Raw genomic sequence first — 24,711 nt, forward strand, 5'->3', positions numbered from 1 at the left:
TAATCCTCGTAATACCTTAGTATCTCCATTTTAAAAATAAGGCAGTTGAGGCTCAGAGAAATAGGTGACTTACCCGAGGAAAGGCACAGTGAGTTAGAGGCAGAACCGTGAGGCAAGCCCAGATCTGGGGGGCTCCCAAGCCATGCTCTTTATTCCGCTCAGGCTGGGAGACTGGCTTTGATGGCAGAGAGCATCAGAAAGGCTCTGAATTCTGAGGGGGGCGAATGGGCTCCCAGGGAAGCAAAAGGACTAGGGGGTCGAGGAGTGGCAGACACGAGCATTTGCCTCATAATTTTGCCTAGAGCTAGGCCTGCAAGCTAGCCAAGGTTGAGGTGGCCCTCATAGGCCGCCTAGAGAGCTAATAGCAGAGCCCACTCCTGAATCCATCTCTACACACATACCCGTTCATATGCATCATCGCAGACAAACTTCCAGCGACACCGGCCTCCTTCACAGTCCTTGGTCACTCGAGACGCACTCCGTCCCTGGGCCTTGCACATGCTATTGTGCCTGACAGACTTTCCCCCAGACAGCTATAGAGCTCACTCCCTCCCTTCAAGTCTTTGCTCACCTGAGGAGCACTGAGGACTTCCCTGACCAGCCGATTTAGAATTGCAACCACTCATCCAGAAACCTGTATCCCCTTCCTTGCTTCCTTTTTCTCCAAAGCACTCATCATTCCCTAAAATATCAATCATTTCAAATCTGTTGATCTGTTTATTGTCACTGGAACGCAAGCTCCGTGAGAACAGGGATTTTTGTCTATTTTGTTCACTACAGTGTCCCTGGCGTCTAGAACAGCGTCTGGCACACAGTAGGAGCTCAATAGATATCTGTTGGACAAATGACCAAACACGCAGAGAGCTTTAAACATGGCTCGCCACCCCTGTCAGATCTGCAGAGACACACGGGCTCTTTGAGCTAAAACAGGAGGTGAATCTATAAGAGAATGAGGGCCTTTGCAGGCGAGTACTCCTTGCCAAAATGCACATGGTCCTCAATCTGGCTAAAGTCAAGGAACCCTATTGTGGACCTCTCTTGACAGCAGTTTTACTCTTCGTATCCATTGACTGAGGAACACGGAATGCCCACAAACTAATATAAATGTATGATATTTTAACGTGAATTTCGTTAATCATTATGCCATCTGCCTCATGTTTGGGGAACAGTGATACGTACCTGCGTGGGATGTTTTAGGGTAGTGCTTAAATGCATGGTCCCTGGCATCTGTCGGCCAGGGTTTGATTTCTGGCATTGCCGCTAATTACCTGTGTGACATTGACTAAGTTGCCTAAACCTCTGTCTTCGTAACCTTGTCTGCAAAACAGGGCTCATGAGAATACCAAGCTCATAGGGTTGTTACAGAGACTCAATGAGATCTTGCATGTCAGGCTCATGTAAAGTGTCCACCATGTAGTAAATGCTCCTCAAATGGGAGCTGTCGTCATTGCTGTTGCCGTCGTTGTCATCATCATCATCTCCTATTGATTGACATATCCACAAGTGATGCTTCCAAGTGTATGACTGTGCAGGGTCCTGGGGCCACAATTCTGGGAGCCAGAGTGGTAGGCTCTGGGTGGTTTTAGCAGTCAAAAGAAGGGTTGGCTGAATAGGGGCACAGGCATGGTGAGAGTGGGAAGGTAGACAAGAGGGAGAGTGGTCCCACGCACCACCTGGGAATGGTGGCCGAGTGTACATATTCAGAGAGGAGGCCAAGCACCTACGCAGGGTACCTTCCAACACTTCTGAAATCCTCACTGTGCTAAAGATGGCTCAGAAAGACAGACAAAGATGGTTATCACCAAATAGCCCTGCTATAAGCTGAAAGTGTCTTATCACCTCCGAGCGTTAGCTCTTGGCGAGTGGTGAGGCTGCTCTGATCATCGCCCTATCTGGCCTTGCATTCCAGAGAATTCTGAGTTCCAGATGGTAGCCATTGGTGGCAGGTTGGTCTGGGTAACCTGGACAATTTCTCTGCAATATTTCCCTGATTGTCTGCTACCCCCCAAATGGGGGCTCCAGAAAGCTGTTTTTGAGACAATCTGTGGGGCTGTGGCACCAAGAGCAACCAACCTGTGGATAGTGGAGCTGGGAGCAGCAGAGGGTAGCCAGCGGGCAGGGGTACTCTCCTCCATGGTGCTTCATTACTGTGCCCTACAGAGCTGGAAGCACAGGGCAGATGAATCGGGGTTCAGTGAGTCCTGGTGGTTCAAGAGATCAAATAAGAAGGAGGTCAGGGATGGAGCTCAATGTGGGGGACAGGAGTGTGGAGGAGTGGCCACCCCCTGAGGCTAAACATGATTAGACAGGAACCAGTCCGCTCATGGAGAGAGCATGCAAGCTGTGCCCATTGGCTGACTAATTTGATGAGAGTTGAGTACAGTCTGTGATTTTTTGCTCAAAATGGGCAATAGAGCCAATTAAACCTTCCCAGGGAAGAATAGGGAACCCCAGCTTTCAATTTTATTTTAGGAAGCTGATCTTTCTGGAAAGACAAAAAACTCCGGTGACACTTGGCAACATGCCACAAGGAAGCTTCTTCCTGACCTTCAGGTGGACAGCTCAAACTCTGGCGCAAGTCAGGAATGTTTGTCCTCAAACCAAGGATCTTAAAAAGATAGCTGTCAGTCTTGTGTGAATTGGTCGGGGCCCCGTTCCCATTTCTCTGGAAGCCTTGACTTCATTCTTGTCATCATGGAAGTGGACCATTTGTACCTGTCCAGTCCCTTTCTGGGCCTGATAGGGAGTTCTGCTCTGGGGCATCATTTGCGTAGACAAATGCAAACTGGCATCTGTCAGCTTAGCACCTCAAGTCAAGGAGTTGGAGCAGCGATGGACAACCTTCTGGGCAAATACCCTGGATATTGGATTCAAAAATGACAGTGTCAAATTGGGGCTAATTTGCATAGGCTTATCAGGTTAATTACTACAATGTCTCCAGGAACTTGAAAATCCTTGAATTCTTATGCAACCAGAATGCTGGAAGTCTGTTGCTATGAAACTTGGAGTGTAAATTACCATGAATACCATTAATCTGTTCACTAGGAGGTTAATTTGCAATTTGTTGGCAAATCACATGTGGGTCTTATAGCAAGAATGTGGGTGGTGTTTTTGTGCCAACGTGTGGCCCCGCCTATGTCTCTGGGTGCATGTGTGTGTGTGTGTGTGTGTGTGTGCACGCGCATGCACCCCTGTGCGTGTGCGTGTGGCATTGGGACCTGCACTCTATGGGAGCTCACGTCCCAGGCTTTCTCCCTGCTTGCTAGGTCTCGTTGGACTCTTCTGGCACATCCTGGCTCCTAAGGCATGTATTCTCGGGGTTGGAGGGCTGTGATGCCGAGCAGTCTTTGGCCCAGTGCCAGCTAACGAGACATTAGTTCCTCCTGAGACAGGATCACAAAGGTGTCCATTAATGCTTCAGAATCATCTGGCTTTTCTGAAAGATGCTGTTTCCCGTTAATGGCTCTCGAGTTGTTTTTGTACGCCAGCAGGTTACTCCTGGCAAATGAATTTGAATCATCTGGAGGAACCAGGGCAGGGACGTTGCGTGGGGGTAGGAGTCAGCGACAGGGACCACCCTGGGTGGGAGGAGAAGACTGCTGAGCAGAACCCAGAGGCTTCCGCGGCTGCCCTGAATTATTGTTAATGGGGGGTGACAGGGTGGGTGATACAGATGTCACCCCAGCTGTCCTCACCTGCTCTCCCACAAAAGACCAGTACTTACAACAAAGTGAGAAAAATCCCCTCCTGACTTAGGGGGCAGGCCGTGGGGTGTGACTGAAGGGGTATTGGAACCCCCTCTCACCTGGAAATAGCTCCCCAGCTAGCCTCCCAGGGCCGGCAATCCCCTTTGGTTGGAGGCATTGGAGATTCAAATATGTTTTCTGAGAAGGAAGACCCTAGTGGGAGAGCAGGGCCTAAAGGGAAAGGGGACATGAAATTTCTCAGTGTGGAAGCTCAGGAGGGATCCCCCCAGAAAGTGCCTAGTGCTTTGGGGACACCCTGAACAGCCTGGGGGACGGAAGCATGTGAGTCCATCACAGTGAGGGGCAGTTCAAAGGAAGGAGGGCATGCTAAAAGTTGGGGAAGGCTCCAAAAACAGCACATCTGCCTACCCTACAGGTGAGCCTTAGAATAATCCCGGGAGGGGCATAGAGAATTTGTGATGTGAGTTTGAAGAACTTGGTGGGGGCGGGGGCAGGAATGCAGAAACAGATTTAGGAGGTCTAGCGGGAGCCAGAGAGCCCCAGAAAATGTGGCCACTAGGATGTCCTCTTGAACCTTTCTCTTCCCGACATCCCCGCCCCCCCCCATGTCAGTCATCATTTTCTGAGTACCTATACTCCGTGCGGGACTCTGGGGATACAGTGGGCAAGACATGCCTTGTCCTGCCCTCAACAAGCTCACATTCTGATGGAGGGTAGACTTTTAAATTAGCTCTTCCTGGGGAGGCAGATGAGGCTCAGCAAGGGGTTCCCAGAAAAGGTGACTCGAGCTGAGTCCATAAAGATGTATAGGAGGTTGCCAGGTAGACAAGGTGGTGGAGGGCATTCTGGGTAAGGAAAGAGCAAGTGTAAAAGTGTGGAAGTGTGAAAGAATTTGGTGCGGTCCCCATGAGTAGGGCAAGACTACTCTCTCCCTAGAGAAGGAAATGCCATCTTTCAGAATAAAATGCGACCTGGAACCTCCACGATGAGCCCGAGAAGGAGACCATTTCAGCGGGGAAGAAGTCCCAGTAAGATTCACCTTCCCCTGTCCCGTTGACCCCTCCCAGGGTATTGTTTAGATCAGGCAGAAACTTTTCAGACAAAACCCTATATTAAAGGCTAGGGGATGACAAAAGAGAAACCAACATTTGTCGAGCACTTTCTCTGAGCCAGGTGTTATTCTAAATGTACATGTGTACATATACTCATTGAATCCTGATAACCCCATGAGGTAGGCATGGTACTATTATTATCATTATGCCCATTTCACTGATAAGGGCCAGGAATCTAGACAGTTTGCCCTGGAAAGTACCACTCAGTCATCTTTCACTGCCGGGGTGCTCTGGGGACCCATACTTCCTTCCTAACTCCCAGCGTGCCTCCATGGGCCAGAGGCCACCTATACAATCCCAGCCACCTACAAGTGCCCTCCCATATGAGCGCCCAGCCTTCCCTCTCCCCAGGTTAAAGAGGCAGTCGAGAGGAATGGGGTGGATAGATCATAAACTCGGATGCCTCCAGGGCCAGACCAAAAGGAGTGAATATATTCACTAGGGCAAGATCAGATGTATGCCCAAGAAATATTTCATTCTCCTCTTTATTATTCTTTTAATAAGAACAGCAGCACAACAGGACAAGAACAATATTGAATGGCAGCAGACACCTGGCCCTGTGGCCAGGGTACAGAAGCCATGGTGGGGATTGGGGTGACCTGGAAGAAGCACTCCCCCCTCATCCAGAAGGGGCCCTTCTACTTAGCTCCAGCTGCTTATGGTCAGGTGGGACTTTAGAGGCCCAGGGTTGCCAGGTAGCCAGAAATCCGGATTCTTACATGAAATCTGAGGAATTTTCAATGTTAGCAATGAATAGATTTTTTTTTTTAATGCTGTGCAGGCCAAACAAAACACACTTGCTTACCAGCTGGGTGACCTTTGGGCAAGTAACTTCAACTCTGGAGCCTCGGCTCCCTAATATGTAAAGTAGGGGTAATACCACTACCTACTTCAGGGCATTAAGGGAGGTAAGATAAGTGAAAGGCCTGTTAGGATGATTATTATTCCTTGGGAATTCCAGTCTTTTACCTGAGGAATATCTCTTCCTAGGTGATTGACATGAAAGTCTCCATCCTTCACCTCCAGAGAGACCCCCAAGCCTTACTCAGGGAACTTAGCTCCACCCTTGCTGGCAGAAGATTCTAAGGCTACACTTACACAGTAATCGGCCAGCGTGTATATGTGGGGAGGGGGATGTGTCTCTTTCTTTATACCCTTTCACACAGCACACTCAGTGCTGACTGATTTAGCCAGCCATCCTGGGCCTGGGGAGGGGCTGAGAAGGCCTGCAGGATGATTCCCTTCAGGCAGAAAGGAGGGAACTGAGGCAGGGAAGCTAGGCCATCATCCACATTCCAGTCTACCTTCAGTTCTTCCTGCGGACAGCCAAGGTTTTCCAGAAAACTCTTGGCTGCTAAAGCTTTCACACCCTCGTCTTCCTTTCAAGCAGTGGTTGTCTCCCCACCTCTGGCTGCATATGAGAAACACTGGGGCAGCTTTTAGAAAAGACCGATGCAGGGGGCCTGGCCTCGAGAGATTCTGTGACCCCTCACATAGTCCTAAGCAAAATTGGATACAGGTGTGTGCACCTCTGTGTACTTTTCTGGACACTTGGTTGGGGCCTCAGAGGGCAGTGTCCACAGCGATGGCATAACAGCTGCGGTTCTAGGCCTCCTCAGCCACCACACAGTATCTTCCCACACAGACTGGCCTTCTCACCTCTAGGAGCCCCAGATTTCTCTCCGGGCCCGCCGGGCTCAGTAATCAACACCCTGTTTGTTTCCTCAGTGGTGGCGAGGATGTACTGAACTACCAAAGCGTGTATGAGAAAGGGCTTTGAAAAAGCCTCACCCCCTCTCCACAGGGGAGGGCCAGTTATTACAAGGTTAAGGAGGATGTGGGTGGGGAGGTAACAGAGGCAGCGGGGAAACAGCACTACACATGGAGAAAAGGCCATGCACGTTAACAAAGCAGCTCACAAATGCGAGCAAATTAATACAGGGCCCAGCGAGAACAGAACATTCGCACCGCAGGGGCAGAGCACCCATTGGAGCAGCCAGGCCTTGGCAGGGGGACGGAAGAATAGCAGAGGGAGGGGAGACAGGGGCCAAGCGAGGGGGGTTTTCAGTGCTAGGGAGGCTTCCTCTGGCGAAAAGCAGAAGGGAACCGGTGGGGGAGGGGGTACAGAATCAGTGCCCCCTTTGGGGACTAATAGGAGGGAGGGTCCCTCCAACTTTAACTCATGCTCTGGCAAGTGGATCCAGACCACAAAGCGGAGGGTCCCCAGGGCAGCTGCTACTAACTACAGAGCCAGACCCCTCACCTCCTGCTGCTTCTTTCTTTTCCTTCCTTCTCTGAAACAACCAGGACCCACCTGACTCAGAGGCAAGGAGCCGAGCACCCCTCCATTCAGGAAGCCCTTGACAAATCTTCACAGAGAAATGGCCGGGAGAGGGGGAGGGGCATTGGACACGACTAGAATCCTAGAGTAGGGTGATATTAAAAATAATGTATTGCCTATATGGCCCGGACACTGACCAAACAGGATGAACTGCCCCTTAGAACTAGAGCAGTGTTCCGGAGGGCCCCTACTGGCCAGGCGCTAACCCTTTGGTTGCTGGATCAGAAGGAGGCTGGGGACCCGTCAGAGGACACTGGGGAGGGGGCGGCCCTGAGTGATCCCTAAGTCAGGAATGTAAAATCTGAAGACATGTGATGGTGGGACAGGTGTTCACTGGTAAGATCAGCCCCGACCTGGGACAGCTGGAATCAGTCCTGCAGGGCATGGGGGATTAACATGCAGAGAGCTGCTGCTGGGGATCTGGAGGGTCCTGTCTGCAAGATGGGGCGGGAGCAATGAACAAATTTTCCCTTTGTTCCCTGGCAAAGGTGGGCCGGATACTGGCTGCATTATTGAATAGCAGGGCCAGGCTCATGCCCATAGTGCCAACCCTTGACACCCGTCTAGCTCCCACGCACACACAGTGCCATGAAGTCTACTTCAGTGCTTATAGCCTAGAATCTGAGCCTGAGAAGAATAGGAAGGGACCCTACAGATCAGGTCTCCTTTGACATGTGGAGAGACCAGGATCTAGAAAGGGAAAATGTAGGGCCATACATCTAATTAGTTCCAGAGCTGGGATGAGCAGCAAGATGTCCCTTCTCCCAGCCCAGTGTATTTTCTATTGCTTTCTTTGCTACTATTCCGAATCTTCATTATAGTCGAGGGAAAATGCCAGAATATCCTCAGGGCCAGCCTTACCACATAGGTAAACATGATGTGATCAAATATGTCTCCTCAATTGCCTGTCACTGTGCCTGAAACTTCACCATCCGGGAGTCTCTCCTTTGGATCTTGAAGCTTTCCGGTCTTTCAGGGGGATATAGGTGTGGGATTTATTGACAACCACTGAGAGAAAGACTTTGCAAATTGGACTTAGGTTATATCGCTGGTGGAGAGCAGCAACAGCCGGCCCAGGGAAGAAGACTCGGGCTGAGGTAGGCATGGGGACTCAGGGTGAGGATCTGAAGTCAGGGCCCAGGTCACCCTGGGGTGGGGAGGGCAAAGAAGGAGTATTCCATACGCGCCCACACCCAAAGCTTCTATCACACCCAGGCTCGGGTGCTCAGGAAGCATTTCTCCAGGAGAGGGTACTGTGACCCGGGAGACCTGAATCACCGCTGTGTGGCCCACGCTGGGGAGAAGGGCGGGAGAGTGAGGGATAACATCAGGCTGTCTGGAGTGGCCGCGGGGACACTTTATTAAGAGGAGCAGCCTGGGCGAGATGGATGTGACAAGGCAATCTATGAAGACATTGAGAGGAGCCTCAGCTGCAAGAGGAATGGGCTCCAAGACTGCCAAGGGAGGTTAGGTGTGTGGAGTCGGCCTGTTCGGCACCTCCCCCTGGGACCTGCCGACTGAAGGTGCCCTGGCCCAAGGCTGGGCTCCTTTCTGTTGCCACCTTTGACTTCCATTCTAGTTTGGCTCCAGAGCTGTGCAGAACAGTTCCGGGCTTGGCCAGCCATGGTGCCCAGGCTCCTGAGCCCCTTCCTGTTCCTCATCAGTTCTAGCACTTTCTTAGGGAAGGGGCTTCAGGGTGACAGTCTGGGGGAAAGGGGGAGAGGGAGGAAAGAGGCTATGGAATCTGTCTGGAAAGGGTTTGCCTGGCGGTTTCCTCAGAGTCTGTGTTTACTTGGGGTAGCAGGGAGTAGGGGAGAGTGCTTCCGGAACTTTGGTGATTTAGCTTGAAGCTGCATTTGCATAGCAAGCGCAGAACTGTAATTTAGATTGTATGTAGGTCTATTTAGATTGGGGTGGCTTGCTGGGGTGAGCTAAGCCAGCTGAGGACCCTCCGGGGGGGCTCCACTAGTTCTGTTGTAGATCTCATCTAGCCAGGCAAACCCAGAACCGCTAGCTTCCCCCCAAAGACAGTGTCCACCCTCAAGGCCACCTTTGGCTGTCTGGCATAAGTCCCTTGCTTCCTAAAGGGGTGTCTCTGGAGACCTCAAAGCGGTTCCTACCCAGACGCGTGTGGTCCTGGGCTCAGTGGGCTCTGGTGGGTGGAGGATGCCGCTGTGGCCAGGAATTAGACCCCCAGAGCCAAGACTGTCCCCTGGGTCCACTCAAGTCCCCCAAACAATCTCCCTGGTTTAAGGCCAGGCCATCACTAACCCGAGTGTCAGGGGCACTGCTGAGAGAGGACGATATTTCACAGAGCGGAGCCTCCTGCCCAGGTGCAGGATCGGTGATTCGGGGAAGATAGAATTCAGTGCAATCAATTTGGGAGAGTCAGCCAGGAATTCTTTTAAGCTTTACTTCCCAGCAGCCCCACTCCTACCTCGGAGAGGGACTAATCCCTGACATTTGTCTAGTGGCTTTATACTTTTCAAAGCTCCTTCACATCCATTTTGTCCACTGAGCCTCACAAACACCCCCGTGAATGAGGACAGGAAGGTGTTATTACCCCTGTTTGACCAACAAAAAAACTGAGGTCTCAACAGGATACATGACTCATCCAGGGTCACACAGCTATTTAGTCAAAGAACTAGGACTTAAAATCTGTTTCTGAACTTCCAGCACTGTGTGCCTCCCACCTCCCATGGACCCCCCCACACACACACACTTATTACTAGTCCCTGTAGCTGGGGTTATTTGCTCGGCTCCCCTGGACGTCGGTTTTAATTTCTGTGAGCTGGGGAGGATGCCGGGGTGGGAAATGGATGTAGAGCACGGGGCCGGCCCCGAGTACTCGCCTGGCCGCATCTGGATTATCCGCACGGCCCCTCCCCCGCGGGGGCCCCGCGGCCGGCGCGGGGGGGAACGGGAGGGGGGGCTCCCGCGCGGCGGATTGCGGGCGGCCAAGAGCCAGCAGACGCCGTGTTTACCAGCGGCCTCGCTAGTTCGCCACCTCAGCCGCGGCTCTGGGGCCGAGCCAGTCGCCTCCTTCTTTAAGATTCTGGTCACAGCAGGGGCTGGGTTTCTAAGGCAGTCGTGATCTTTCTCTTCCTACAGACGCCGCTGCCGCTACGGTCGGCGCGGGGCACCGCCGGGGCAGCGTGAGGGGGAGACGGCGCCAGGGTTCCCGGGGCCGGGCAGCCGCCCAGCCCCGGCCCGGAGAGGGCCCCGACAGTAAGTACGGCGCTCCGAGCAGCCGGGGTCGGCCCGGGTCCCGGGCACGCGCCCCCTCGGCGCCCGCAGTGGATGGCCGGAGTTGGCTCGTCGGGAGCCGACCTCCCTTCACCCCGCCGGGAGCCCCGAGCCCCCAGGGAGCCATTCCAGGCGTCGGGCCGCCCGCGGGGCCCCTTCGCCGCACCGCCCGCGAGGAGACTGGAAGACAAGATGCGCGGGGCTGAGGATGTGGACGCCGGTGGAAAAGTGGCGGCGTGAGCGGGAAGTTCTCCGCCGGAGGGGGGGAGCGAGGAGGGAGAGCGGGAAGCTGGGAGGGCAGCCCCTGGCGAAGGGGGCAGGGGCGACCCCTTCTGGGGCTTGGGCCCTGCGCCCCCCCGCTGTCCCCCACGCGGGGCTCGCTCAGCCCCGAGCTATCTTTCCCACCGCCCCCGGGACGAGGAGCCCCCTCCCTCCCATGTCGACGGCAGCGTAGGGGCTTCCAGGCGCCCTGCCCCCAGGACCCCCGGCTTCCCCAGGGCTTCGGAGCCCTGGCTGGCCTGCCTTCCCTCCAGTGCTCTCAGCGCTCACGCAGCATCGTGAGGCTGAGAAACAAGACCACCCCATGAGGTGGTGCGTTACTTGTAGAAGCCTTGGCAAATCAGGATATGCAGGCGCATACCTGTCACTTTCTTTTCTTGAGCTGTGTACAATACAAGGCTGGGGGGGGGCGGCTGAGATGACAAAGGTGAGTTTATCCTAAGTCACGTAGTCCCCTGCTCAGAAAAGCCCCAGATTTGCCTTCGTTCCTCTGCCCCCCAGCCGCTCATCTTTACTGAGGGTACGGATGATCACAGGAGGTGCCAATTGCTTTTGTGCCCAGCATTGTGCTAACAAGCTCTTTAGGGAGCAGTAAGAACGGTAGCTGGCACTCACTCAGAGCTTTCTGTGTGCCTGGCACAGTTGAAAGTGGGGGGAGATAGATCCTCGCATTATCCCCATTTTACAGAGGAGGAAATGGAAGTGATGGAAATTGAAAGGTGGACAAGCCCACAGCTGGTGGTCCCACAGCTGGTGAGAAGCAGAGCTGGGATTTCCACCCGGTCTTACTTCAGCACCCCCACTGTTAACCACTAGAAATGTTCTGAGGAATGGGCTTTACCAAAGTGGGAAAATGGTTTGTTTTCGCCCACAGAAAAGCAAATTTCTTCTGTAGATCTGAAGTCAGAGCCCAAGGCCCAAAGAGATTTGAACCACCCTCATTACATTCTGTGGAGAAAGGCAACCCAGCGGGCTGCCACAGGACAGCAGATCCTGTTGGTAGGTGCTACAACGAACAATGGTAATAATCATTGCTAATAACCGTCATCGACTGAGCGCTCACGTTTTATGTTTAATCTTTATGGACGCATGTTGAAGTAGGTACTAGCAGGAGCCCCATTTTATAGGTGAGGGAACTGAGACTCAGGAGGTTGGGTAACTTGCCACAGGGTTGGGATTCCAGTCCAGATCCACTGCTTCCAGAGCCCAGATGGGAGCTAGCTAACCTTTGGCAGATGTGTTCCAGAGGCAGAAATGCCCCCCATCACCTCTACCCAAGCTGGGCCCCTTCAGCTGCCCCCCCCCAGTTGCCTGGAGTTCTGTGCTACCCTCTTTTCCTCAGCCCCTGCTGGCATGAAAGAAGGGATTGTACAGGCTGTAGAAAAAAAGGGTTTCCTAACGAACACGCAGCATTCTGCATGGATTTGGGCTTTGTTGTTGTACTAAGTGTCATGCCTGTAACATCAATAAGTTGTTCTGCTTTATAAGTTTTATTAATTAGACAAGTGTCTGGTCTGCTGGCTTGGAGTTGTTAATCCAACATTATGGCTCTATCTGAGTACCTCTGTTAGGAATTATTTTCTGAAAAGTTTTTAGAGCCTTGCTTGCAATGCTGAGCAAAGCCATCTTTCCACCTCCTGGGGAGGGAGAGGGGGCTTGTTTCTTGGCCAGGATTTCAGTAGCAGGAAAGACTGCGGGTACTTGCATACTTGCGTAGTAGAATTGCCCAGGGCTGGTTGATAGTTATCCCTCCTTCCCTCAGGTTGGTGTCGTCCCCGCCCCCCCCCATGCCTGGGCTGAATGGAATGTGGCCAGGTACCCAGGGGAGGGGCTCTTCCTGCATCACATGTGGTCCTGCAGTGGGGCTGCTGGTAGCTAGCTCCCCACCACTGGCCCCTGGCCACATTAGGTAGAGCTGGCTTCCACGGGGCCCTCTTCAATGTGGCCATAATAGGTAGGGTGTGGGAGCTTGGTGATTTTGGTCTCCGTTACTGTGGGTGCATCCCAGTGCATCTGCTGGCAGTCTAACCTTCCTTCTTCCTTCTGTGATGGGGGGGGCTTCCGTGTGTAGCTTTTGGGTAGTACATAGGGTACATGGCTAGTAACCCTAGTACTGGGCTGTGTCCCCGGTTGTCAATGTGGCCATCATCTAAAGGCCCGCATGTGACCAGTGGGTCACATAAATCTTCTGCCCTCATTCCTGCAACCAGAAATTGAAGACTCCCTTCAGTTTTGCCTCAATTTGTTCTCTGATTTCTTCTTTTCATCACAGTGGCTTAAATACCTAGCGGTTTCCCTCTTTCCTGAATCGTCCTTATTATTCGTTTGCTGTTGCATTTGACATTCCTTTGCTAGAATGTCCTTCTCTGCCTTGACCATCTGCTGGACGACTCCTATTCACCTTCACCACTCAGCTTAGTTTGGGGGGGGTTGTCTGCTGGAAGTCGTGGGGGTGGCAGGCACAGGGCCCTCCTCTGGGCTCTCATAGCATCCTCTGCTGCCCCTTGTGGTTCCAGGTGACACATGGTTTTATGTTGTTCGCATACCTGCGCTCCCCCCTTCCCTGAAGGGAGAGACGGGGCCTATTTTCTCTTCATGTCTCCAGTACCCTGCACCATGCCCGGGCGCACAGGAGGTACTTGGTAAATTTTTGTTGCATCTATGAATAATACATGCATGAATGAATGTATCTAAAAACTGGTAGAAGGAGCCTGTGACTCAAGCAAGGGACTCCGCTATTGTTCCTCCCTTACAAGAAGGGAGACAGGAGCGGAGCTTGCATTGTTCTGCAATAGAGTCCCAGCTCTGTGGATTTTAATCACTGAAAAAATACAGATACACTGTAATGCCAAAACCCCAAAACCTGAATGCCTTGGGGAATGGCTTTTCTGGTTAATAGAATGTTCTGGGTAACTGAGGGTTAGGCAAAACAAAAACAAAAACCACCCTTTTTTCCTTACTCTTCTCCCTTCTTTCTAAAATTCCTGATTCTGGTTCTCTACTTTAGTGAGTCAAATCTGGGGTCCATCGTTGAATCTGTGTTGCTGAGTAGGGAGCCTGCAAGTTCTCAGGATCCCCTAGGATTCTGTCTCCCTGCAAGCCTGGTTGGAGAGTAGGGTGCAATCTCCTTACCACCCCCACCCCCACTCATAGACCAGCCCATAGGCCCTTTGAAGTTTGCAAATTGACTGCCCCCACCTCCAGGACACAGACAGCTCCCCCGCCCAGGCTAACAACACAGGGGAGGCGCAGAGTGCTTGAGGGCTAACTCGTGCTCTCTGAGATAGTAACTCAACACCTGCTCTTGCCCTTGGCTTGTATTCCTAGGGAGGGTTCACCAACTTCCCTCCCCCCTTCTCCGATTGCATGGGATCTTCCCTCTTCTTTAGGAAAGACCTTATAACTCCTTCCTCCCTCTCAGCAGGGAGATGCACTCAGGCAGAATAGAAGGGGTCTTGTCCTGAAGCTGTATCTGGCATCTCTGGACACCTCCAGATGGGGCGATAGGAGTTTACCAGGCCTCTGCTCACATAAGCTCCTTTATAGAGTTGCTTCTTGGCCTGATTCCTGCACTGCCCCCACCTGGGTAGTCCTGCGTGGATAGCCTGAAGATGGCACACGGGGGAAGCCGAGGGTTGCTCCGGTCTCTTCCCTCACAGGTGGTCAGCCTCGTGCCTGCCAGGCATGGTGCCTGAGTTGCCGACACCCCCTGCACCATGTCAGGCAAGGAGAGGGCAGATGGGCATTGAGACAAAGCCGTGGGATAGATGGGCCTTTTTTTGTCCAGGTATAACTACACTGGCCTGCCCATCTCCTCACAGGCTCCCCAAGGAGGCACTGGGGAGAAGACCTTCTGCCCCAGCAGAGCCAGATGAGACAGAGACAGAGAGAGGAGAGAAGCAAAGGTTTACTGTCCATCTCCCTGAGTTGGCTCAGCTTCCTGCTTCCCAGGTCACCTCTCCCAGCACCCCCTCCCCCACTCACACGGCCATCTTCACGCCCCTGCCATAGCCCCCCTACTCCCTTCTGTCTCCAGACCTGCTCTTGGTGTCCTCCCTCTGGACTTGCCCAAATTATTAGAAAGCCTTCCCTTGCCGCTTCTGGAAGTCCACAGAGGGTGGGCAGGAGTGAAATAAATAACCTCCAGGGTCCCTGCCAACTGTGAGATTTGGCCGTTTGGCCAGAGTCAGGGGCTGGGGGCGTCCAAGGCTGGTGGCCCAGGCCATCAGTGCCTGACAGCCTCACGGAGCGGAGGGAGACTGCAGAGCCAGCCAGCCGAGTAGGCCCCAGTTTGGCTTCAGGAGGCTTTGCTGGGAGCCCTGTACAGCCAGAGCCTGCCAGGCAGCCCCCTGAGGGGCGCTAGTTGAGCCCTGGATCTTTGGCTGCTGGAGGCAGCTACTTGTTGGGCTGTTCCCAGCAGCTCCTGCCCACACTTGCTCCCCCTATCTGGCCTCCAAGCCTTGTTTACAGTTCAGCCCTTGGCAGACTAGAGGCTAGGATCCAAGAGGAGAGAGAGATCTGGGTGGCCAGGGACCCTCTCCTGGCCTAGCGTTCAGTGCCAGAGCACTGCAGCCCAGCCTGGCCTCAGAGAGATGTGTTCACTGAGGGGAAGAATTCAGGCCTGCTGCTCCCTTCCCTGCCAGCTCCACTTTTCCCATCATGACCATTCCCTCCCACCTTCTGGAATTCTCTCCCCCTCCGATTTTCTCCTCCTGAGCTCATTCTCTTCTACAAGAAAAAATACAGCCTCTGGTGGCTGGGGAATCAGCCCGAGTCAGGACGGTGTCCTGGGTGTCTCCCTCAGGCTGTTTCTGAAGTGCCCCCTTGCTCACCATGTCCCCATCTGTGAGATGGGGAGGGCCGTCAATGGTGTCAGTATGGCGTAATCACAGTGCCCTTCCCCAAAGAGCTTGATCACCCCAAGTCCCATAGCAGAAAGCTCTCACGGCCAGCCATGTGGCCCTTTCACAGCTGCAGGAGACTGAGGGCAGAGCTGGGGGTGGCCCCTCGGGCATTTAGAGAGCAGCCTCCAAAGAGCTAATGTGAACTGGAGTTGATGGTCATGGGTTCCCTGTTGGGCTTGCCTTCTGCAATCCTGTCCTTTCTCCTTCACTGTCTTGGAGGACGTCCTCTTGTCTCATTTCTCCACTTCTGTGTTTTTCTCTGCTTCTTGTCACACCCCCTCCCCCCACCCCACTTTGCCTGGCCCCCTTTCCTGCCCAGCTGTCTTCCTCTCCTTTCTTTGTCCTCTCCCCCTCTGGCTCAATTTCTGCCTCTGTCTCCCTCGGAAGTATTTGATGTGGCATGTGGAGAGTGGGGGCTGGGATCCCCAGGGCTCTCTGGAGGGAGACGACAACTCCTTTCAGCTCCTGTGAAGATTCCGTTGCTTCAGTTCACCCCCCCCCACCGTCCCAGACAGTGACAGGTGAGTGGGGGCTAAAATGCAAGGACCTCCCCACTAACTCGGCCACAGCTCAGTGGCAACAGCTTTAGACCTTGTGACCTACGGTGCCATATGGCATCAGCCTCACATCTGGCACAGGCCTCACATCTCTCACGGGGCTGGCAGCCCCAGCAGGGAGGGTTTAAGAATATGTCTGGGCCTATTAGACAATATGTCTGAGTCTACAGAAAGTGTAGCCCCTGAGGGGAGAAGTAGGGAGGAGGGGGGGCCATTTCCCAGAGGGTCCTCTGCCGTGTCCTCCCAGAGCATCATGGGGTCGGTCTTTTGTGAGGTGACTCCAGGCTCCTACGTGTTTGTGGAAGGACAAACAGCCTTTGTCTCTCTACCTGCCCCCTCATGAGCTACTAGAACAGGTGACAGGTGTTCTCCATGCCAGCCCACTGGGGAAAAGCAACTGTTTGGACAACCAGAAAATGAATCCAGACACCAGCAGGCTTTCCAGAAGATGCCTCTCCAGGCTCAGCTGAGGTGGAAGTTGCAGGGGCACGAAAACCTGGAGGAGAAGAGGGAGGGAGGCAGCCCTCAGAAAAATAACCAGATCTTCTACGCAGAGACTGCCAGGCGTGGGAAGGCTATCCGAAGTCATCCTGCCCACCCCCTGGACCTCTGGCCATTCTGAAAGAAGAGTTGTTTGCCCTTGAAAGAAACATTCCTTCCCTGAGAAGGAATAACTGTTAGGTTTCCCACCCTCATTCCCCTAAAAGGACTGGAGCCATGCCAGCCTCCATCTCTTCTTAGATCTTAGCCCTCCCAGACTTTTCCTTTCACTCTGTTCCCTCCCTGCCCTTGTCTTTGGCCAGAGATGTTAAGGAGTTTCTCCCACCGGCCAGACTCCCCATCCAGAAACCGTTCTTTCACAGGCTGAGACAGAAGCAGTAGGCATTTGGGTAATGCGTCGCACAGACTGGCCAAGGGATCATGATCTGTTTGCCTCAAAATCACTCCTACCAATGCATCCATCCATCCATTTAGGGAATATTTACTCCTCACCTACTAGGTGCCAGGTACCATGCTAGGTGGTGGAGACACAGTGTTGAACAAAAGAGACCTAGTCAGTAGTCTTCAGGAGTTTATAGACAAATAATCACATAAATGAATATAGATGGTGGTGAGTCTCCTGAAGGAAGCAAGCAGACTGTAGCAATGGGGATAACCAGGCCAGAGTTCTCAGGGAAGGGCCACTGTGAGGAGGTGACATTTGAGTGGAGACCTGCAGGGTGAAAGATCAGCGATGTGGAGAACGGGGAGAGAGGTTTCCAGAGGAAAAAGGAATACCAAGCGGGAAGGCCTTGAGGTGGTGAAGAACTTGATGTGTTCAGAAACTGACAAAAGGCCAGTGGGGCCAGACTGTACCAGGCAAGAGCAAGACTAGCCTGAGAGGGGTCTGGCAAGGAGGGCAGGAGGAGACCACACAGGCCATGAGAGAAGAATTCGGACGTTATTCACTTGTAGCGGGAGAGGTCTGCGGGGTTTTAAGCAGGGGAGCGACAGGGTCAGATTTGGACTTGGCGTTAGCTCCACGGGGAGACCAGGAAGGAGGCGGCTGCAGGAATCCAGGGAACAGATGATGGTCACTTGAACGGGGTGATAGCCGCTGAGATGGAGAGAGTTGGGCAGATCGTGAAGGAAGAGCTGCCAAGACTTACTGAGGGATTTGCTGTTGGGGGGCAGGGGAGGGGGTGGTGACGGAAAGGGAGAGACAGGACTCCAGAATGACTCTGAGGTTTCTGGCTTGAGTCATTAAAGAGATGATGGTACCATGTACTGAGATGAGGAAGGCTGAGCAAGGCTTAGGCCTGAGGGGGGGGGGAAATGTCAAGAGTTCAGTTTGGAACATGTTAAGTTTGAGATCCCTGTGACACGCCAAAGCAGAGATATCGGATAGAGTGGTGGAATGTAAGAGTTTGGGAGCTCACAGAGGAGGTGGCAGTAGAATGCAAATGTGGGATCATGTGCATATAGTGTGTACTTAAAGCCAGGGGACTGGTGAGATCACCTGGAAAGAGGACAGAGGAGGGAAGGCCTGGGACTGAGTCAGGAAGCACAGCAGTATCTAGTGATTAAGTAGCGGAGGAGAAGCCCACAACAGAGACGAAGAATAAACAAGCGGGCAGAGAGGTCCTTGAAGACTCAGGAGATCGTCACAGATGTCAAGAGAAGAGAGCACCTCAAGGGAATGGCCAACTCTGTCCAAAGCCAGAGAGAGGTTGAGTAAGATGAAACCTGAGAGATGACCTTGAAGGCCATCGGCGACCCCAACAAGGGCAACTCTGTGGAGTAATGGATGTGGAAGCCAGATAATAGTGGATGGAGCGGCAAGTGGGAGAGGACGAAGGGGACGATACGTGTAGAAAAGTCTTGAGCGGTTTTGCTGTGGAGGGGAACGGAACAAAAGGACGGTGTAAGGGGACCGTGGAGTGGAGGGAGGTGGTTTCTGTTTATTTTCTTAAGAATGGGTGATTTCCATCAGCATGCTAGCATGATTCCAGAGAGTTGGAGAGCTTGATGATTTAGGGAAGAGAGCTAATGCCCAAAGGAGCAAAATCCTTGAGAAGATGAGAGGGGATGGGACCAGAGCATAAATGGAGAGACCTGCCATTGGTAGAAGAAACAAAACATCTTCTGCTTTCATTGGAGGGGAAAAGGACTCATGGGTACAGATGTAGGCGGGGTGGGGTATAGATGTGGTGTTGGTAAGATGAAGGAGGGGGTTCTCATTTGATGGTTCGTGTTTTCTCAGTCACATAGGGGGTAAACTCACCAGCTGAGGCTTGTCAGGGCCGATGGGGAGGTGCCAAAGATCCAGGAGAGGGGAGGAGCTCTGATATAATCGTTTTAGAGAGTGAGAAAGTGGTGGCCAGACAGCACTGAGAGCCCACACTAGGTTGGAGACGGTGACTATAAGGTGAAAGCCTTGGACCCAATCATGTGGTTTTTCTCCAGCTGCCTTCAGCTACTTGGATGCAGGCATGGGGGATGCATATGGTTGAGTTCATCGAGGAATGAGGTTTTGCAAGGCAAGAATAGCCAAGGGAGAAGGAAGAAGGGAGTTGAAGGTGGGTGCAAGAGAATGACCCTAATGGTGGACCAGGAGCTCTAATTTGAACATGAAGGGAAATGAAGGTTATATGCAAATAATGAATCATGGAACATTACTTCAAAAACTAAGGATATACTGTATGGTGACTAACATAACAATAAAAAATTATTATAAAAATAAATAAATAAAAGAAAAATTTTTTAAAAAGTACTGAGGGACAGTAAGAAAGTAAATAACTAGGAGAAAGGCTTGGGGAAGGCCTCTTGGAGGAGGTGACATGTAAGCGGAGACCTGCAGGATAACACAATCATCCTGCCAATGCAAAGACTGGAGGAAGAGATTTCCGGGAAAAGGGAGTCCCAAGTGGGAAGTGAATAAACGATCACGATGCTTCTGATGATTCCTGCAGTGGGGCTCCTGCGGAGGGAAACTGACAGAACTAACGGGGTAGCAGTGAATGGGATGTGGGCAAGGAAGACGGGGGAGGTTGTGCACCCCAAGTCTAGGTGTGACGATGGACTGAGTGACTGAGTGGAGGAAGCAATCGTTGGAGGCCTCCCCGTCACTATGTGCATGCTCAGCTCACCAACAATGATATCAGGAGTTGGAGTGGGCACACCCACAGGACAGCTATCAGCAAAAAAACCAGAGAACAGCACCAAGTGTTGGCAGGGGTGTGGAGAAATCAGAACCTGTTTGCATTGTGGCTAAGAGTGTAAAATGGCACAACTGCCATAGAAAATGAGAGAGCAATTCCTTAAAAAATTCAACCTAGAATTGCCATCTCATCCAGCAATGATGCTTGTGGGTATCTACCCTGAAAGACATGAAGGCAGGGACTCAAACAGTCACTTGCGTGCCCATGTTCATAGCAGCTTTGGTCACAACAGCCAAAAGGTGGGAACAAGCCAAGGGTCCGTTGACACATGAATAAAATATGGTACATATATACAAATGGGATATTATTTATTATATGTTTTTAAATATTTTATTTATTTATTTGAGAAAGAGCACAAGCGAGGGGGGCAGGGACTGAGGGGAGAGGGACAAGCAGACTCCATGCTGAGCAGAGAGCCCAAGGCAGGGGCCCAATTCCAGGACCCCAGGATCATGACCTGAGCCCAAGGTAGATGCTCAACCGACTGAGCCACCCAGGTGCCCCACAAATGGGATATTATTTCAGCTTTAAGAGGAAGGGAATTCTGACCCATGCTACAACACAGAAGACATTATGCTAGGTGAAATAAGCCAGCTGGAAAGGGACAAATGTCATATGCGTCCGCTTATATGAGGTTCCTAGAATAGGCAAATTCATAGATGCAGAAAGTAAAATGGTAGTGGTTGGGGGAGGGGAGAGGGGAATGGGGAGTTGGGGTTTCATTGGCCCAGAGTTTCAGTCTGGCAGGATGAGAAGTTTCTGGAGATGGATGGTGGTGATGGTTGCCCAACAATGTGATAAACTCGATGCCACTGAACTGTATCCTGAAAAGATGAGTAACATGGTACCTTTCATGTTAACGTTATATTTTACCGTGATAAAATAAAAAGGATTGGAGTAGATGGGATGATCACATGTGACCAGGAACTGAAGTCCTCAGTGAATGTGGGGGCTACTCCCAGGAAGCTGTAGAGAGCAGTGAGGAGAGAAACGGAGTGGTAGAGGTGGGCGGCAGGCATGGTCCTCAAAGGAGCAGGATTTCTGGCAAAAGGAAGGAGGAGTACTGGCCTAGAGGAGGCATTGGCAAGCAAGGAGGACACCTACCCCCACGTGCAGGTCCTGAAGGTCTTGAAATTTGAATGTGAAAAAAAAACCCAGCTTTCATTTGAGAGGGCCGGTGGGCCAGTGATGTTTGTTCCTCAAGGAAATAAGTGAGGCCTTCGCTGGGAGAGAAAGGTGAAGGGCACTTTCAGAGAAGAAATTGGCGACATGGGAGAATTTTCTGTTGACTGAGAATTCCAGAGGGTACAATGGAAGGGTTGGAAGGGAGGGGAAGAGTGGCATTAGTCTGTGAAGAGACCACTGTGGGGAGAGGAGAGTGTGGGAGTCCAAGGGACAGCTGGAGGTGAGTGGACTTCTTTCCGGTGACGACTGAAGTTAATGGGCCCATAGCGAGGCCCTATGAGCCGAGTCCCCTGTATGGGAGGGTGGGCTTAGAGGCATGTGGGAAGTCAGTTCTGAGGTCTCCAGCGTGTCCCCTCCGCTGGGGTGACTCAAGGGTGGCCTCTGTGACAGATAGTTCAGGGGTGTGTCTCAGTTCACTTGTGGAGGAGGGATCTGCTGAATCCTTCTACCTGGTCTCCTCGATGTCACCTGCTGGGCATCTGCTCAGGCCACAGGTTCTTGGCAGAGATGGTGTAGGAAAAGGAGTTGCTTAATCTCTCCTCCCAAAGCTCAGTTTCCTCATCTGTAAAATGGGTGGTTGTGGGGCCGGAGCGATGCGGTATGTGGGCAGTGTTGTTTTCTACACTGTCCTCTCTTCATCCTCCTTGCCTTAGTCCCAGATGTCTCGGGTCCTCAGGCTGTCCTTTTGCTGACCAAACTCTTCAGTGGGGCTAAGTCATGCCCACTCTGTCCAGACGTTCCTCTCCTTTTCCCTAATGCGCCCTTACTTGTCCTATTTCATATCCATTTAGAGCCCTCCCTATTCCCTCTAGGCATAAATCTGATTCAGCCAATGAGCCTTTGTTGGCATGACTTTATGTGTCCTTTCTCCAAGAAAGCATTTGTGTTTTAGCTGGGGACTTCGATGCCATAACCCAGTGGAATAAAAGCCCCTCTGTCCTCCCACCTGATTGTGGCCTTCCCATTGTCTGAGAATTGCCTTCTTTTTAGATCCTTGCTTCCCCAAGTGTGGCCTGTGGACCAGCAGCATGGGCACCACGCTGGAATTTGCTAGAATCTCAGTCAGTACTCCAGACCTGCTGCATTAGAATCATCGTAGCAATACCGCTAGGTGATTCACAAGCACATTCAAGTCTGAGCAGCACAGTTAGAGTGAGGAGGGGCTAGCTAAAGCCAGGCCCGTTTACAAGAAGAAGAGTTTGTGTCCAAGCTCCTTACAAGAGCACCCCCGGAGCAGCTGCTTCAGAGCCCCAGGGACGGGGCTCCCATCTCTGACACCGGGAAGAAATGGCATCTCCTGGCAGCCCAGCTGCCATGCTGGATCTCTGGAGCTTCTGGAAGAGTCAGGCTCCTGTGATTGGAATCAGAGGGCTAATTGGCCCCACATGGCTCCAAATCCTGCCAGTTGCTAGGGGAGTGACAAGACTCCCCAAGGAGCCAACCAAATGTAAAGAAAAAGGAGCCAAAGGCAAGGAGAGATGGAGAGCCGAAAGCTAATGCCTGGGAATCTAGCTGTTACATTTCTATCTTCCTGCCCAGAAGTGCCCGGGAGAGAGCATTAGCTCCCAACCCATCCATCTTCTTCTCAGTTCACTCGCCCCTTAGCCGGGTCGTGCCTAGCAACAGCTGTCAGCAGGAGCTCCAGCTCGCAGTCTGTCTTTGGACGGCAAGGAGGGAAGCGTTTAGCCCACAGAGGAACTAGTGTCAGGGTCCCCAGAGAGCCAGGCCATCTGATAGCTGGATCAGGAACAGAGCTGCCTAGGAAGTGAGGGGACAGAGTCCGCTGTGGGGCTGCATCTTGCAGGCAAGGAGTTGATGGGGGCCGGGCCTGGGCTGCGGGAAGTGGGTGAAGTTTATCTTTGGCTCCGTTTCTCTGCCCCTCCGGCCGCCCCGAACGAGGCTACCGGTAACATCGCCGCCTCTACATCTGTGTGAAGCGTTTAACCTTCCAAAGTGCTTCTGTAGCCATGATCTCATTTCATTCTCCCAACAACGCTGAGTGAACAGGATTAGAGACACGTTAATTAGGATGTGGGCCTGCCGGCCTTCCAGACGCAGCCAGGACACGGAGCGCTGCTGTAGGCAGTGGAGGGGGGGCGCCAGGATGCAGGGCCCCCTCCAAGAGAGATTTGGCTCCAGTTGGGCTGCTAATATGCTTAGCTTCCGTGGATCCCTACTTCCTCCCCCAGCTTGGAGGCTGAGTGGAGGAGGAGCGGTCACCAAGTCTCTTTGGCAGGATAGTTAGAGACCGTGAGGAGATAATGGATGTGAAAGCACCTTTTCTCAGATGAGGTAATGGGTGTAAAAATGAAAAGAAGCACTTGGCTATAAAGCGTCATTATCATTAGGCAGAAGAGAAAGACTAGGCTTTTACCCAGGTCACTGACTAGAGAGGGCAAGCCTGGAGTGGGGCGAGGGGACACCTTTCGGCCTTGGGTGGGCAGGAGTCAGAACGAAGGCATTACGTGCATCTGGAAACACATGGCAGGTCCCAGAAACGAAGCTGGGGCAGGTGAGGGGGGAGGGAGGACCACAAGCTTCAGCTGCTTCATAATTTTGTTCCAGGTTGCCCTGGTGGAAGGGACCAGAAACCAAACATCTTTCAAAGTGAAATTGCCTTTTTTCCCTCCCCAGGAGGGAAGGCATGTGACCCGTGGACAGCTGAGCTCCTGTCATCCATCACCGCTTGCTTTCATTGTCACTCCCAAGTCTCCAGGCACTTAGCAAAAATTTCAGAGAGACTGAGATACAGTCCCTGAAAGATGCAGACCCCAGGAGGGAAGGACTGCCTTCCATTTGCATTGTAAAAGGGCCTTCTACTCTGTCCGTGGAGGTGTTTCTTCCCTGACCCAAGATAACTTGGGAAGGCTCAGGCAGTGGGAGGCAAGGGTTGCTTGCTGATTTGGGGAGGAGGGATAGGGGAGCATCAAGTTAGGGACAGTCCAGCTCGGTTAGGGACAGCCCAGGGACGAATGTGCTTCAGGCCCACCTGGAGTCATGTCTGCGGCTCTAGGAGAAGTAGTTGGGCTCCCTGGGCGAAGACGGGGCTGCCCATGTCTAATGCAAGTTAGACCTTAATTACGGACTTTCACTACTATTCTCAATTCCACTCTAATTCTCCTTTTCAGTGTACACATCACTTTCCTCCCCTACGCTAGACTGGAAGCTCTTTGAGAGCAGAGATCTGTAATTTCTGTGTGCCTCGAAGCTCTGAGTAGGCGCTCAATAAATACTTGTTGATGAATGACCATGAGTCAAAACAGGAAAGCAAAACGCTTGTCACAAAAGGCTCTTAGCCTGTTGGCTCCACTGGCTCCAGGAGCATTTCTTTGCATCATTATTGGTGGTGCCTTCAGCCCAGCAGAGGCTAAAGTGTGTCCAGATTCAGAAAAAGAAAAAGGCAGCAAAACTGAGCCTGCAGTGGCCAGGGGACCCTGAGCTCAGGACCAGCGTACTGAGTACTGGAACACACGTCTAGCTGTTCCTCGTGAGTGCCCCTGCTCCCCACACACAGCCCCACAGGCTCTCATCCTCCAGCCTGCCCTGGCTGGAACCCGTGTCAGAAATAAGCTGGTGTCACCCCAAGAAGAGGCTCCTTCAGTGCCAATGAGATGGGAGACAGGAAAGCAAGGGGCTCATTTTGGAAGCAGCCCCAGGGGTGAGGCGAGATGGCAGCTGC

The 24,711-nt window shown here is 52.5% G+C and overlaps 1 protein-coding gene across 1 annotated transcript in view; it reads left to right on the forward strand.

The window, feature by feature from the left end:
- Positions 1-9,975: 9,975 nt before the first annotated feature.
- Positions 9,976-24,711, forward strand: part of FRMPD3 (FERM and PDZ domain containing 3) — a 75,487-nt gene continuing 60,751 nt past the window's right edge. The window contains exons 1-2 of the mRNA XM_034649034.1: positions 9,976-10,136; positions 10,272-10,388. Of these exons, the coding sequence (XP_034504925.1) occupies positions 9,976-10,136; positions 10,272-10,388 (278 nt within the window). The remainder of the gene's footprint in view (positions 10,137-10,271; positions 10,389-24,711) is intronic.

Source organism: Ailuropoda melanoleuca, chromosome X (genome assembly GCF_002007445.2).
Source record: "Ailuropoda melanoleuca isolate Jingjing chromosome X, ASM200744v2, whole genome shotgun sequence".
NCBI classification, from domain to species: Eukaryota; Metazoa; Chordata; class Mammalia; order Carnivora; family Ursidae; genus Ailuropoda; species Ailuropoda melanoleuca.